Below are 17,354 nucleotides of genomic sequence, written 5' to 3'. Positions count from 1 at the left end.
CTATTTACTTTTTTAATAACATTAATCAATAGCTTCTCCACATGATTTCTGTTTTACAACTTGAAACTTACAGATCAACTGGTTCCAATGACCAGCATATCCATGACATGTATCACTCTTTCAACCCTTCAAACTCCCCTGAGCACACACCAACCTAATTTATCTTTACATTCTTTCAATGACTGTTACAGTGCTCAAAGTATATAAAGTACCCATATATTACATCGAGATGTTGAAGAATGTAAAAAAAAAAAAAAAGATGTTGACGAATGCATCTCTGGGATAAAATGTGACGTCCTCTTTCCATTGTGTTTAATTAATCACCATAATAAAGAGATTCTTTAAATGAGAGCAGAATGATTAAAAGAGTAACTTTCTTTTCAGAGGAAGTCTTTTTTTCTTCTGTAATCCTAACATATAAAACAGAGCCATTCTAATGGAGAGACTGAAGCTGACCCTGTCCACTTAGCCTTCTTCTTTGTGCTGTGTAGTTTGACAACTACAATTCAATATATTCAGCTGACCCTACATGGCACATCAGAACTAGTAGAGAAAGCAAAAACACACTCAATCTAACATTTATTTATTTAGCTTTTTTTGCAACTATAAATTACAATCACTAGTACACCTGTCATTCTTTATAGAATGTTCAACTAAAGAAAAAGCAAACACAGCATAGGTCAGTTTAAACGAAATCACAGTACTTCTTAGTATAATTTGCAAAAGAAGGAAAAAGTCTTGGACCCACTCCTTGGAAATAAATATCAAGTAACCATAAAAATATTCAGCCATTTTCCAGGTATTCAGGGAGGTTCATGCATGGTCCCAGGCAGAGCTTCAGAGTTCCTCTTTGAAATATCCCAGCTTTGCCAATGACATCTCTTTTCTCAACTGCATAACTTCCCAAAACATCTGATCAACTATGAAAACAGAAAAGAGAAACACATAAATCATAAAATACCATCTTAAATTATTTTTAATCTGTTTCACTGAAATTTTAAGATTAAGATTTAAGATGCCCTCACGGGGCAATTCCTAATGATGTACCTAACGGTTAAACATTCTATCACCCTTTCACACTAACTTTTCCATGTACTTGTGAGCATCCCAGTTTTATCAATAAATGAGCAATATTTACCAATTTTGCCACATTGATTTGTTAGAGACATCAATGCCCACCATTTTAGCCCAAAAGAAGGCAGACATTTCAGTGTCCTGAGTAAATGGTAATGCTTCTACCTTCTTGAGTAACGACACTCATCACTCAATTGCATAAGAGTTATTGTTGAACTTAAGAATCTTCTTGGTCTAGCTTATCACATTTTGGCCACTTCACTCTTCATTAAAACTAACAGAGTAAACAGGGAAAAAAGAAAACAAGAGACAGTTCAGAGAACTTAGTAACATTCTTTGTGAGTAAAAACAGGGAAAGATTTTGTGTGTGGCTCAATGAGAAATTAAAATAAATGCAAAGGATAAGCCGTAAATTCAATTATCTCTGTTTTTCTAAGTCTCCTCTATAAGTGAGAAAAAATTGGATCTATGTTGCAGACAACAAAAGGTCTTCCTCTGACACATGGTCAGATTAGACTGATTTAGATCAGTAGTTCCCATCCAGGGAGACTATGTCTCCAGGTGTGCATGTGGCAATGTCTGGATACATTTTTCATTACTAGCATCTAGTGACACTGTTAAACTTCCTACAACACACAAGATAGGCCTCCCACAACAAAGAATTAGCCACCTTAAAATGTTAATAATAGTACCAAGGATGAGAAGCCCTGCTTTAGATTTAGACGCCCTGAAACCTTTTTAGCACAAGGCACAGATTATAAACAGATTTTAAAATTAATAATAATTTATCACAAACCTTGGCAGGATACAATGTATACCAAATACTGTGAAGTAAAAGAGCAAGAGAAACCAGAGGAGATACCACTTTTATCACCCATCACCCCCACCATCACTCATGACACTTTCTTCCTAGTTTCATCCTTCCCTATAAAATTTCTTTTTTTAAAAGGAAAAAAAAAAAACTATGCTTGACAACACAAATCATCTGTTCTCCAGTAAATCATATTATCCAATAGTTATTCAAAAAGATTTTATTAAAGTCATGAAAAGTACTGTACAGTTTAAAGGCTGCTTTTATGCTATGCAGTCCTCTGAAATTCAACATTAATTAGATACAGGTTTCACCCTTTTAAGCATTAGAACCTAATTATATGGGATTATAAATAAATGTGACTGTTTTCAACATACCAGAGCTTGAAAATGCTAAATGGAATTTTTATCAACACAACTAATTTTTCCAAAGAATTAAGACTCACTGTTTACAAGACTGAAAGACAGTACAATTCTACTAATTTTTAAGAAGATTTTCAGCGTCTAAAATAATATAAACAGGAAAATTTCCCACAACTTCAAATATAAAACTGGCATGGACTTGTCCCTAGTTTGCTATTTCTGTTTTAAAACAATCACATGTATTTAAAAAAAAAAAAAAAAACACCCACTGCTTTGGATCTCTCAGGACATATCAGTTCTTATGCCTGGACTTAAGACATTCGGCTATAAAAAACAGGTAATCATGAAAGACTACATTAAAAATACCACAGCACTTGCACTGGCTTGGCTCTCCTGGATACATCATCTCCATGTTTCTGCTGATTTAAAATAGAGTAATTTTGGAGTTTCCGTCGTGGCTCAGTGGTTAATGAACCCAACTAGCATCCATGAGGATGAGGGCTCAATCCCTGGCCCCACCAGGTGGGGTAAGGATCCGGTGTTGCTGTGAGCTGTGGTGTACGTCGCAGATGCAGCTCAGATCCTGCATTGCTGTGGCTCTGGCGTAGGCCGGCAGCTGTAGCTCCGATTAGACCCCTAGCCTGGGAAATTCCATATGCCCTGGGTGCCGCCCTAAAAAGACAACAATAAATAAATAAATAAATAAATAAATAACAGTAATCTTTATTCCATTCAGAATGATCCTCGTGACTACTTTATTAATTCACACATGAAAGTAGAAAATACAGAAAAAAATTTGTTAGCACCTTATGAGTTTCACTAATTAAAATAAAGCTGACTATGTCCAGAGCTTGGTGGTCATTTTTATTTCTTAGGGAGTAAATTCAACGGGCTAGATATTCCTCTCACATTAACCATCTGCTTTACCATATACTCCTTATAAGTTAAAACTGATCCTGCTTAAAACTCAAAATTAACGTAAAATGATGCAAATAGAAGGGTTAAATGCAACATGTTTTAAAAGAGGCATTTGTTCCCAAATTCTTCACATATTTTATTAGATCTATAAAAGGGATTCAATATAAATGCACCCATAAAAAAGTTTGAGAATTACTACCCTGTTAAAAACTTTTTAGTGAACTTTCATGCAAATGTTTTATGATGAATTAAGAACACTCACCATCCTGCTGTTTCACGAGTCCCTGCTGAATATATCGAATGTATGTGAAAAAGTTACACACAGAAGTGATCTAGGCCAAAAAGAAAAGAATGTTAAATAGTCAAATGTCTCATATCAAAGTGAGCTGTACTGAAATTCGTGGTTATATTACTCACCCTGTATCTGCAAAATGGAGAAATATAATAATAGTTGCTTGAGTCTCCTAATTTAATTCTGTGTTTACAGGACTTACTCTGACCTGTGAGAGCACATTTTCTGTAAAATAAGGATGAATTTTAGTTTTTTTTTAATTAAAAGCATTTTGTCCCTACCTTCTGCTGTACAAGTTGTATATTCACTAAGACAACAAATATTTGAGAACCTACCATGTAGCAGGCCCTTGTGGTGCTGGTGACAAAGACAAAATTCCTGCCCTCTGGGGCTTACAACTCCAGTATAAGCTTAATGGCATAGCTTCGTTCTAGAAATAGAAGCTAGAAATGGAAGCTAAATGTTTTAATATATGTCCTGTCCAGGAGTAAATTTACAAATGAGCAATCAGCTGCAGGGCAGTGCTCGGCTTCCCATCAGCACTTCAACTCCTCTTTCAGTTGGAAGAAACTTCAAAATGACTGTTCAAGTCTCAAAGCATGTTACTGACAGCTTGCAGGATGAGAGCTTCCATATGGGATACTTTTTGGTGTGCTGTGGTAGTGTAGGTGCATTTAATGTGGCTCCTGGGCCCAAGAACTACAAAGGCATAAACTACCTTACAAACATAGCACCTTAACAATTACACAAAGGGTATACACTACATTTAGACATACCAACTTTTCTCTCTGCATATTATAACATGCAAAACTTGGTATGAGGGCCTTTTGGCTGGGATTAGGCTGAAAGCTTCTTGAGAACAGAGGATGCACTTTATTCATCTTTAAATGCTTGGCACCAAGCATGTGCCTGGCACACAGCAGACATTTGGTGACTCTTGGTTAAGTGACGGACCACCTTCCACTCTACTGCTCAATGGGGGTGAAGCTGACCTGTCTATCAAGTGCTGTCTACTCACAGCAGCCCAGTGGCCCCCCTTCTAAATTAGAAGCTTGACTAAATGTAACTACCACTCCCTGTCAAGGCAAAATCAGTGTAGCTCTAAGTAAAATAAAGGGCCAAAAGCACTTTGACATTATAAATTACATAATAAAGAGAAATATATTAAATGAACATTAATTTTAAGCTACAATTTACCAGAAATGTGATACAAATGTACCTCCATATTAAGCAACACAGAGAATGTGTATTTAAAAGAGAATAATTTTGGAAGGGGCTATTTAAATCACAAAAGATTTCTTACCTTTTCAAAGAGATGCTGCCTCATTGTTCCTTTATTAGAAAATTCCTTTCATGATCTATAACAATATTTAAAAGCACTAACCACTAGCTTGGGGAGGGTAGATGATCAAGAAATTTAAGGCACAAGTGTTAAAAAGTCCTTGGAACTATATACCACATTAAGTATAATTTACATGAGAGAAAAAAGTAGCATCAAACTGATAAAAATCACTTTTACACTACTCTTTTGGAAGCACACATACTCCTGTTTGTCTACTATTTTCCTAATTTTAAAAGTACTCAGGTAAAGTGGGTTTCGGTATCAACTTTTAAAATAATAAAAAAGTGTTTAAGTTATCTCATTTCTAAAACCAATATATTTTTCTTTGAGCTAGAATTCAATGCTAAGTCTTCTGACCTCTAATTCCAGTGGGTTTTTTTTGTTTGTTTGTTGTTTGTTTGTTTTTTTAACATGCTAGACTACCTCCATGTCTCTTAACAGCTCTATCAAGATTTTAAATCCTTGCCTCCCATTTTCACTTAGGGATGTCAACATGTTTAAATCTAGACCTAACATCTTTCCCAAGTCCAGAGCCCTTTCCTATTAATTTCCCAAATTTTACATTATTCTCCCGATTTGTCACCTCTGACACTTTTTTCCCCCCACATCTTTCCTCTTCAGACACTCACCACCCTCTGAACACTGTTTTCTTGTTCCTTTCTTCAGTCACACACACGTACTGTTCTTTATATCCTCAATTCCACCCATGCTTCGAAAGCCCAGGTCAAATCAAATCCTCTCCAAGAATAGCCTCCGATTACCACCAGTGGAATGACCTTATCTTCTGCAATGTTCAGAGCACTGTGCCACACATTTAGTGATTATTTTGATAACCTCCTCCTCAAGAGCCCTGGCCAGGGCCATACTTCACATTTGATAAAAAAGGACAATGTCTTCCCTTAGTTTCCTCCACACAATATGCACTGCAAACAAACATCTTTGCTTCTGGCCCCATGCCCTCAAGCACAATATCCTTAACTAAAATGTTCACTAAACCTAGTCTGTATAATTATTTTACTAAAATACTATAAAAATCTACTTTGAGATCCTTGTTTGTTATCTTTTGGTGATATCTGCACATGTTCAATATGTGTAATATATAATGCAAGCACATATTCAAAATCCTACAATAAAAATGGCTATATTTAAAATAAGGTGTAACACAGAAAAAAGCACACAAACTGCTAGCACTAACGACCAGAATAAAAATACCCTGGTGTTTGTGGAAGGATAGAATTTAGGAATGTAAATCTCTTCCCCAAAGTTCAGAGACCACCATACTACAGGTGAGGCACAGGGGAGCATAAAACAGGACAGATGTGGATGTGAGGCTCAGGTGATGCAGGCGGATGTGTGGCTCACAGAGCAGATGCAGGACTGAGTTACCCAAATACCAACACTGCATGATCCTGCTAAGAGTGTAATAGGCATAACGGAACAGGAAGAACCACACAACTACAACCGGCTTTAACAGACCTGTCAGTTCATCTCAACCAATTGTTTCCTCTTTTGCCTTCAAAATGGCCCTGAAGGGATTCAATCATTGTTTGCTACGAGCTCTCCTGGGCTCTTCAGTCCCCTACATTGATCCACCAACTAAGCAGCTTCCTCGAAATCTTTCCTAAATCACTTTTTAAACAGCGGTGCCAAAGGTTTGATGTACTGTGGGTTTCCATCTTTCCTCCTCCCAGGACTGGGTAGAAAAAAGCCTGTCCTGCTATGAAATGTGGGAGTCGCCTTCTGAAGGAACACAACTGCCAACTATGTCTCATCTGGAAGACAGAACTGTTTATTTAACAAAGTGAGAAAGCTTTATAATGAGAGTATTAAAGGAGCAGACCAACCAAGTCTTTTGGTCCCTTGTTTTCATGCTTAATAAGACTTGATCTAATTCACTGTCTTCTCAAGCTATTTTTGATGGCCACCTCCAAGAAGAAATAGTTTACACAAAAGCCCAGAAAACATAACTATGCATGTAATGAACAAACATTCTGCTTACCCAATAGAGATTTCATAATCAACTAATAGATTAAAATATATGGTTTTAAAAAAAAAGTTTCTGGAGTTCTCTGACGGCCTAGTGATTGAGGATTCAGCATTGTCACTGCTGTGGCTCAGGTTACTGCTGTGGCTTGAGTTTGATACCTGGCCTGGGAACTTCTGCAAGCCATGGTGCAGCCAATAAATAAATAAAATTTTTAAAAAAGTTTCTAGGAGTTCCTGCTGTGGCTCGGTGGGTTAAGGCCCAGACATTGCCATAAGCTGCAGTGGAGACCAGATGTGGTTTGGATCTGATGTTGCCATGGCCTTAGCTGCAACTCCGATTCAAACCCTGGCCTGAGAATTTCCATGTGCCACAGGTGTAACCATAAAAAGAAAAAAGTTTCTAATACACACATATATGTTTGTAGCTCTCCACTGATGCTAGATTTGAAATCCCCACGCTGCCTAGAGATTGGTCTTTGGGCTAAACAGATTCTAAATAGAAAAGTGACGAGATTTAACCACATTTAAAACTAGAAAAAAATTAAATAACTACAACACATAACATTTTAAAAACTCAGTATCTTCCATAAGACATGGTTTTAAAAACATACTTTGGTCCTCCACATTCGACTGCAGACGCTTTCACAAATCGAATAGGTTGCAATCCCACAGGTTCAATGCTTAGCGTATTGTTTTCCACAGCCTCCAGAACAGCTGAAGCCAACTTTCAAAAAACAAAAAAGTATTAGATGCTATGCTGGCAGAAAAAATACGAAATTCTATAGTAAACTGATTTTAAAAATTATTTTTTCCCCAAGTTCCACTAGATTTGCCTTAGCGAGCAAAAAAGAAAGAAACCACATAATCTTGGCTTGAATTCTTTTAGAATTCAAACATTGTTATGAAAGGCAATTCAGTTATAGCTAAATAACTTTTCCCATTATCTATAAGGAGATTAAAGACATTAATTCCCAGACCACCCCTTACCCACAATCCATATCTACTATGTATGCCATTTCAAAATGAATATCCTAATGCTTTATTTTGCTAAATTTATGCATTATTTCTTAATACTGGTCATTCATAACACAGCAATATATGCTAATTACAGCTATATATTTTATGATCTTGTATTTATGTACACAAGCATCTACAAAAGAAACAACTGAGTTATCAAATATTAAATACCCAGTGGAGATGGTAATAATTGATAAACAATTGATGAAATGGGCAAACTATCTCATTCTGGTAAGACCCCTCATACTGCACAGCCCACATAAAACCAGGCCCAGGGCCACAATGACTATTACATATCTACATACCAAAAGCATTTTACTGTTCATTATAACTTCTCCTTACAAGCAATGTTATAATTAAATCCTCTGAAGACAACCTTCAGATTAACCTTAAATATTGATTGACAGGATATGTGTATACAAACCTTCCATATATAAGAACAAATTAATGACCTTACATGTCTGTATAGTGCCTTGTGGTATTTTTTAAAAGTTCTTGTATCTACTTAATTCATTTTACCTTCTTGACAACCCCATGACATAGACAAGGCAGGCATTTTTTTTTTCCTGTTTTAAAGATGAAGGAACTAAATACGATTTTTTAATCACATACAGATAAACCCAACCTTAGAGTGTACAGAACTTCCCTTACACTGAACGTTAGACTAAAAATTAAGAAATAAGCCCTATTCCCATACATATTTAATACTTGACTCCAATGCAATACACACTGCAGTGTGAATGATCCTCTGCTGAAATAAGGAACAGGTTCAGTAAGTGAATGCCAAGAAATTACTACAATCCTAATGGAGAATGGAGAAAATGATAAAATGTGACATTTTCTAAGTTATTTATGTAAGAGATATTAAAATATGTGATGACTTAGTAAAAGGTATAAATACAACTCTAATGCATTTCTATTAATTTTTTTTAAATTACCTCACTTTTTGAGAAGGTTAAACATGGAAAGATATCTTCTTGATAGATTTTATCTAAGAAAGGACATGTTCTGTCCATTGTGGGCTCATCCTTCCAAGATCTGAATTCATTATACAGAGATAAGTCAGCCTAACAAACCAAAAGAAAACACAAAATAACTTTTTTCAAAGTACAAACATAAAACCACTTTATAAAACCAAAACTTAATTTAAATATTACCGAAAAAGATATACTCTTTAAAATAATTATTGAACCATTGTCGATTAGTTATAACACATGGTAGCAATTTTTTTTCTTTAATTGAAGTATAGTTGATTTAAAATATTGCGTTAATTTCAGGTGTACAGCAAAGTGGTTCAGTTACAATGTACATTTTCCTATTCTTTTCCATTATAAGTTATTACAAGATACTGAATTCTTAGCACAAGTTCCCTGTGCTGTACAGAGGGTCCTTTTGTTTACTTTATGCATAGTAGAGGTTGTCTGTTAAGCCCATACTCCTACATTATCCCTCCCTGGCCTCTCCCCCTTTGGTAGCCAGAAATTTGTCTTCTATGTCCATGAGTCTGTTTCTGCTTTGTAAGTAAAGTCATTTGCATTACTGATTTCACATGTAAGTGATATATAGTATTTGTCTTTGTCTTCTCTTAATATGATAATCTCTAGGTCCATTCATGCTGCTACAAATGACAATACTTCATTCTTTTTTAAGGCTGAGAAATATTCCATTGCAGTGATTTTTCTTTTTAAAAAACGATCCAGGAGTTCCTGTCGTGGCGCAGTGGTTAACGGATCCAACTAGGAACCATGAGGTTGCCAGTTCAATCCCTGCCCTTGCTCAGTGGGTTAACGATCTGGCGTTGCAGTGAGCTGTGGTGTAGGTCGCAGATGCGGCTCGGATTCCGCGTTGCTGTGGCTCTGGTGTAGGCTAGTGGCTACAGCTCCGATTTGACCCCTAGCCTGGGAACCTCCATATGCCATGGGAGCGGCCCAAGAAATGGCAAAAAGACAAAAAGACAAAAAAAAAAACAAAACGATCCAAACTCCCAAATGTCTAGCTGTCCCTTTTCAATGTATCCACTATGGTGTCCAAGATACTACCATTATCCACACCACCAAAAAATATAATAATAATGTTGGAGCTGCTCTTAAGACACAAGTGCACACTGTTCTAAATATATGCATAAGATTAAGTCTCTTTGAAAATAATCAAAAAGTAATTTGGAAGCCAAGTTAATAAAAGTGTTTGAATAAATGGAGATTCACTAAATTGTGAAAGCTAGTTTGGGATCAAAAGTGACACCAATTGTTCTACTATTACCTGAAGGCATTTCCAAAAGAATTTTCCAAAATGTTTACTGTATAAGCAGCAAGACTAAAAGTAGCACACATACAGCCTTCTAGATTGACTATCTAAAAATATAACATTTATTCAGACATTTTTTGGCATTTCATCCTCCAGTACCTACCATCTGACTGTCAACAATAATCGAGGCTGGCACCCGCCTTTCTATTCACTCTTCCAGTTGTCCCTTCTCTTCTCACCCAACTTAATAAATTTCCCCAAGTAAACTTCTCCACAGATTCCCTCAGCTCAGCTCAGTACTACCTGTCTACATATGAAACTACACCCACCCCCAGCCTCCCAAACACAGAGTAGCGTCCCTCACCCTCTGGCAGCTCTAAGCCACTGTTGTCCACAAGCACTGGATACACTATTAGTGGAGCACTGACTGCAGCCATGGCCTCTAGGACAGCTCAATCGGATGTGCACGTAGTCTACGTGAAAGTAACAAAAGCCTGACTGTATCCCAGCTTTCCTACAGACCTTCCTCTAAGGTGTACAACGGCAATCTCAATGTGAATTTTTTCATCCCAATCCATAAATTCCTTGAATCAAAGCTAAAGGCAGAAGGATAAAAATATTAGCAGATAAGTAATACTTACATTTTCAAAGTCATTCTTTGTAAAGTCTACCCTTTGATGGATATAAGGCCCAAAGTGTTCCAAGAAATGATTCTAGTTAAAAGGCAGTAATTTAAACTATTTATTAAGAGCTGACTCTGTGTCAGGGACTATGGCAAGCACTTAACAAACATTAATCCTCAAAGTTGAGCAAGATAAATATTATAGTCCCCATTTATAGATAAGGAAACGAGGGTTTAGAGAGAAAATAACTTGACCAAGGTTACAGAGCAAGAAACCAGTAAAAGTTCACATCTGAGTGACTTAACCTCAAAGCCTTGCCTACTTGTGTGTCTGTGCATGCACACGTGTGTTTTAAATGCTTTCAGAAGATAAGCTGCAAATGCACTGACTGAATGCCCCTAGCACATTTTCTGTAGAAACATGGACCTGTTTCGTTTTCTTTCCAATTGTGTAAGTCTTTTTCTAAGACTTACACAAATTTAAGTGTTTCCTTTCTCTAAGGAAACCTTTTGACAAGTTTTTCACAAAATATTAGACTACAGGACATATCTCGAAAGCAAAAAAATTATATGCTGCCTATTCATATTTTAAGGAAATTTCATAAACTAAAAACAAAACTTTGAAATGTAGCATGAGAAAACACTTAAATTTTCTTAGCATAAACAATAGGGGGGAAAGGTACATGATTACACTGAGAAACCACAGCAAAAATGTAAGCTTTATCAAGCAGTTAAAAATGCTACTTAAATTGAAAGAAATCAGAATTAAAAGTTATGACTAAAAGCGTTCTTTAATATTTAAAAGAGACCACTGTGAATTTCAGATTTTGTCACATTCATCTTTGACCAAATATTGAACTGCTCCCTCACTATCATCTCTTCCGTTAATAACTAAACAAAATACAATTCAGCTAAAATAGGTAACCTAACCTTAGTTATTCAGTTTAATAAACTCCTTGCTTTCATGCAAAAAAAATCTGAACACACACAGCTTCATAGAGATTAATGATGACCTTGAACTCAACAATGTAAAATACAGTTTTTAAGAAAAAAATGGGAGAGAGCTGCTCCATAAATTACTGATCAATTTCCTTGGAAATACTTTTTCATTGTATTTAAGTAAAAAATATTACACAGTTTTAACAATTATTACTCAAAAGAGCTAAAAATATTTCTTATCTCAGTTATCTTTATAACATACCGCTAAAAGGATAAGGCTATCATTAATTCTATTGTTTGTTCTTCATTATCTGAATTAACTCTAGGACTACCTTACCAATATAAAATTCTGCCTCTGGAATGTGCTGTTCTTTAAGAAAATCACCTAAATATTTTCACACATTTCTTATATTCATACTTTGCTAGAGCACTCTAACAATAAATTTTGTCTAGCCAGACCATGAAAGCCACCCACTCTCCTTCATTCAACACACAACAGTTTGCTCCCTAAAAGAAATATCGAGATTAAGAAACTTACCAAGTTTCCAGCAGGTACTCCATGGCCAGCCAGGTAGAGAAGGGAACTGAAGAATCCCTGAAAGCAGCCAGCTCTAGATAAAGCCTCCCCCATCTTAATATTGAATATTTTGTACTACATATTTTGCTGACAGAAATTATAACCGACATCTCAGTGATGAGAATTAATAAGTATCAACAGAGTCAGAGGGGACAGTCCTGGACGAGTTACCTCTTTGCAGTCTTTTACAATTGGCTGTATCACACTGAGGTCCTGATGACTGCCACTCATAGCACTGCTTGTACTTTTATTTCGTGTATGACCCTTTTTAAAATGTGTCTTTCCACCTGGCAGAGGCTCTTGTGTAGGTGATGTCGGAGAACTGGACAATACAAGTGTCTTCAATGCAGCCACTTCAGCTTGAAGTACATCAATCTTGGGAAAAAAAATCAACATAATCACATCCGCTAAATACGTTTATGATAGATGCAGCTAAATGTTAGTAATTTGGTCAAAACACTTCCCTTTCAAAGATAAAATATAAGTTTAATTTGTACTTCCTGTGGAGTAATGAAAGTAAAACCAACTTTTTTGATGTTTCCATATGGTTTGGATTTAGCTGCTACTCACATGTCAAGTGAAATTTTTAAAATTATCAAAATGTCTAACATTGCACTTAACGTGTTAGTAAAACCTAACAACATTTTGATGGCTTTTTTTAGTGAGTTAAAAATAAACATTAATTTCAAAACATGATTATATAACCCTTTTGATAATACATGTGATTCAAAATCATTTGAATATTTGCCTCTAATATAAATGGACACTCAATGTTCACTATTAATTACATCTAGTAGTGGCTATTTTCTTCTTTATAGTTTCCTATAGTTAAAAAAATCTTCTAAAACAAGCACCACTTTCATAATCAGCACAAATTCAATAAAAGTTAAGTATTTTTAAAGCAATAACCACTAGTATCTTTACATTTTATACTACTAACGGCAGCAAAAACTTACTTTTCCTTGTGCTTCTTTCAGCTGTTTTTCTGCTGTTGCCTGCTTGACATTTGCTTCTCTCACCATCTTATGAGCTTCCTGAAAAAGTTAACATCTCAAATTTTGGAAACAAAGTATTTAGCATTTGTTTTCAAAACTCTTAAACAGGTATCTATGATTGAGGCAAAGATATATTAACAAAATTCTGCCTAAAATTAAGTATTCATTGTCAACTACTGAAATAGCAGTTGTCATCAGACAAACCAACTATTAGGAATGAGGAATAGGTACCTTCTTTTAGTACCTATTACCACAGAGGCAGCCAGGTTGAGTATTATCATCATGATCGATGCTCGGGTACAAACCACATATGTGATGAAAGACAACACAGGACCCTCATGTCAAACTCAACTTTGCACTTAGGTTTTTATAATTTGTTCACCACATATGTATTCATGTTATTACTTATAGCAAAGATATACAGAAGGGACAAGTAAAAATGTTAACACATCAATAATGCTGCAGTGTTAGGACAGTTAAGAAGCCTTACAGCTGCCAATATTCACAAAATAATATTAAGCGACAATTCTGTGCAATCTAAAAAAGCAAATCAGAGTTTACCTTTTAATAAGACCTGAATTTTTAAGTATCACAAATATGAAACTCTGGGTATTCTCCTCTATTCATCAAACATTAATTCATTAATTCATGACTGACGTCACCAAACATTAATTCAGTACCTCTTCGTGATGGTACTATTCCAGGTGCTGGTGATACACTGGGAAAAGGAGCTTACATCCCGATTTCCTTTTCTTTTTTGTCTTTTCCAGCTGCACCCAAGGCATAAGGAAGTTCCCAGGTCAAGGATTGAATCTGAGCTGCAGTTCTGGCAATACCAGATCCTTAATCTACTTTGCCAGGCCAGGGATCAAAACCATGCCACTAGAGAGACAACGCCAGATCCTTAAGCTGCCGCACCACAGCAGGAATTCCTACATTCTAATAATCAAATAAAATACCTGAGTAAAAATTCTGGATTTTATTCTAAATCCAATACAAAGCCTTTCGGTTTTTAAGGAAAAGAGTGACATAATCTTATCTGTATTTTAGAAAGATTACTTGGCTGTATGGAACAGTCCCTATAAGAATGGACTAGAACAGGAGTTCCCATGGTGGATTAGCAGAAATGGATCTGACTAGCATCCATGAGGACGAAGGTTTGATCCCCCGAAGGTTTGATCCCCAGCCTTTCTCAGTGGGTTTCTCAGTGGGTTAAGGATCTGGCATTGTCATTAGCTGTGGTATAGGTCACAGATGTGGCTGCGATCCAGCATTGCTGTGGCTGCGGCATGGGCCAGCAGCTATAGCTCTGATTCGACCTCTCTGATTCGGAACCTCCACAAGCCGTGGGTGCAGCCCCAAAAAGACCAAAAAAAAAAAAAAACCACTGCTTGACAGATACTTTAAAAATAATAAATATATTATTATTATTTAATGATAATAATAATCTGACCTTTCAAGATAAATGACATTTTAACTATAAATGCAGAAGTAGCTTGTGCTATGAAGAGAATATTTGTTTAAATGTTTTGAAGTAGACTCGGCTTTCATTAATGTGAACTATACAACTTGGAACAAACTTCCCATGGAAAGTAATTTTTTAAACGTGAACACATTTTTTAAAATGTATGTAAAGGCATTAGAGAGATAACAAAATAGTGAAGAATCAGGGGACCAAGATCCAGGAGAAGAGGTACACCCGGGTAAGTGAGCTAGGATTTGAGGTGACTTTTCCCCCTAAAGATGTAACCCATACAGTGAAAAAGTATAACATACTGGAGCCCCAAAAGGAAAGAAAAAAGAGCAAGAATGAGTTAGAAGCAGTATTTAAAATAACTCATAGGATTTTGCAAATTGACAAGAAACATCAAAGTGCATATTCAAAAAAAGTCTGAAACCTTATATCACTCTGTCATTCCTAAAATAAAAAAAATATACATATCACCTATACCAGAAATCAGCAAACTTACTAAAAAGGCCAGACAATAAGCAATTTGGGCTTTGTAAGCCATAGGGTCTCTCTTGCAACTACTCAACTTTGTTGCTGCAGTATGAAAGCAGCCACAGACAATAATAAACCAATGTGTGTAGCCATTCCAGTAAAAATTCATAGGCACTAAAATATGAATTTCATATAGTTTTCATGTCACAAAACATTCCTCTTTGGATTTTTTTTTTTTAATCCTCTTACCATCTGAAAATGTAAAAACCAATCTTGGTGCATCAGGTTGTACAAAGGTAGATACAGGCCAATTTTGCCCTATAGGCTGTAGTTTGCAGACCCTGATCTATACATTCATATTGATACATTTACACTTTGAAAACAGAATATTTTTTCCTATCTGGCTAGCAGTGATTCAAATGAATCCTTTTTTTTTCTTTTTTTTCTTTTTTGCCTTTTCTAGGACCGCTCCCGCGGCACATGGAGGTTCCCAGGCTAGGGGTCTAATCGGAGCTGTAGCCACCGGCCTACGCCAGAGCAACGCGGGATCCGAGCTGCGTCTGCAACCTACACCGCAGCTCACAGCAACACTGGATCCTCAACCCACTGAGTAAGGTCAGGGATCAAACCCACAACCTCATGGTTCCTAGTCTGATTCATTAACCACTGCGCCACTATGGGAACTCCAAATGAACCCTCCTTTTAAAAAATAATGTTTATTCAACATCTTCTAATTAATTTGCAAAACAATTTGCTGGTATTAGAGGAGACAAAAATTCACTAGAGAATATTATGGAAAAAACTTCACAAAATTGGCAATGAGACTAAAAATTCAGTATAATGACTTATCACAGGAAAAGAAAAATTTGTTCCTTTCGGACCAGTATATCTGTGAGTTAGCAGCAGCATTACACCTAATTTTAAAAATGGAATTTAGATCAGACTTTCATCTGGATCATAAATTTAAAACAAGATTTCAAAAGTGAGATAACATATTCAATCACACTCCCCTAAAAAAATACACATACACGCATGTGGTATGTTTTAGTGACATTATTTTTGTACTATTAAAAATTTAAGCATTTTCTTATTTCACTCTTCTTAAAATTTGTGTTTTATAATGCAACTCATTATTATGTGTGTTAATGTATGTAAGGAAGTAAGTATATATGCTCTCAGAACAATGCCCAGTACATAGAGAACTCTCAATAAGTATTAGGTATCTTAATCATAATTAAGGTCCAAGCTCAAATGTATCTCTGTGACTTGAGACAAATGGGAGTGCCATTTATGACTTTCATAGTACTTAAAGCAAGATCAAGGTCATGAGTTGGAATCCCAGCATTGCTCCTTATTCTATTTCTTATTTTCTTCACAGATAAAATAATTTGTATTACATGTGCCTTATAGCATTGCTGAGGAAAAACTAAGCATATCACAGACATTTACTAAAAGTGGCTGAAAAACATTAAAAAGATTTTAAGACTACATATTTTTTATTTCCATGTTGAATGCAAACTGGTAAAGCATTTTTTGACTGACTTCACTTTATATTATCTCAAAATCTAAAATATTAGAAGGAAAAAATATATATACACATACATAACTTTAGAGTTGTAAGTATTTGATACTTTTAAGGCTCAACTTTGCTAAACACAAAGTATAATTATATTCAAGATTATTCATCATACATAATAAAAAGTGAGTTTACATGTTAAGTTTACCAAAATGGCACAAATTGAGTTTATTCAGAATAATCTTTAAATCTTTAAAAAAAACTATACATGTATACATTAAATGCAAGCAAACACATCTTCTCATAAGACAATGGTAAACTGAGATCATGAAGGCACAATTGAGACCATTGGAAAACTTTCCATACTTTTTTCCTAAATTCTTAATTAACTGCTTTGAGTATAACTTTCTTCATCACTGAAATCATTTTTCATCAATGTAGTTTCTTTCCCCAAAAGTATACATAGTTACACAGTTAAGGCTATTAGCCATTGTAAGGTCAGAGATAAGTTAGGGCCCCAAAGTTATATTTTTTGATAACTTTTTCATTCACTGCACAAACTGCATTTCAGGTACTTCACATCCTGCTATAGACAGAGAGGGAAAAGTTTCTTTGTTCTCCCACTTTATCTAACAAAATGCATGTCTAAATGCAGACAGGCAGAACTAAGCAGGGCTAAGAAATGAAGGGCAGTCAGGAGGCAGGTAGGCAATCAAA

At 35.6% G+C, this 17,354-nt stretch overlaps 1 protein-coding gene across 5 annotated transcripts in view; it reads right to left on the bottom strand.

Annotated features, from left to right (window-relative positions):
• Positions 1-566: 566 nt before the first annotated feature.
• The window catches only part of RAB3IP (RAB3A interacting protein), a 49,286-nt gene continuing 32,498 nt past the window's right edge, over positions 567-17,354 (bottom strand). For 4 of the 5 annotated variants that reach the window (XM_047787186.1, XM_047787190.1, XM_047787189.1 and 1 more), the window contains 8 exons: positions 13,141-13,218; positions 12,356-12,559; positions 12,146-12,202; positions 8,741-8,869; positions 7,397-7,509; positions 3,583-3,682; positions 3,428-3,497; positions 567-920 (listed from right to left, as the gene is read on the bottom strand). In XM_047787186.1, the coding sequence (XP_047643142.1) occupies positions 838-920; positions 3,428-3,497; positions 3,583-3,682; positions 7,397-7,509; positions 8,741-8,869; positions 12,146-12,202; positions 12,356-12,559; positions 13,141-13,218 (834 nt within the window). In that variant the 3' untranslated portion in view covers positions 567-837. The remainder of the gene's footprint in view (positions 921-3,427; positions 3,498-3,582; positions 3,683-7,396; positions 7,510-8,740; positions 8,870-12,145; positions 12,203-12,355; positions 12,560-13,140; positions 13,219-17,354) is intronic. The other variant, XM_047787191.1, reaches the window with a different exon arrangement.

The sequence above is a fragment of the Phacochoerus africanus genome, chromosome 7, assembly GCF_016906955.1.
Source record: "Phacochoerus africanus isolate WHEZ1 chromosome 7, ROS_Pafr_v1, whole genome shotgun sequence".
NCBI classification, from domain to species: domain Eukaryota; kingdom Metazoa; phylum Chordata; class Mammalia; order Artiodactyla; family Suidae; genus Phacochoerus; species Phacochoerus africanus.
The sequence above is the reverse complement of the archived record's forward strand: the minus strand, read 5'-3'. Positions and strand labels throughout refer to the sequence as shown.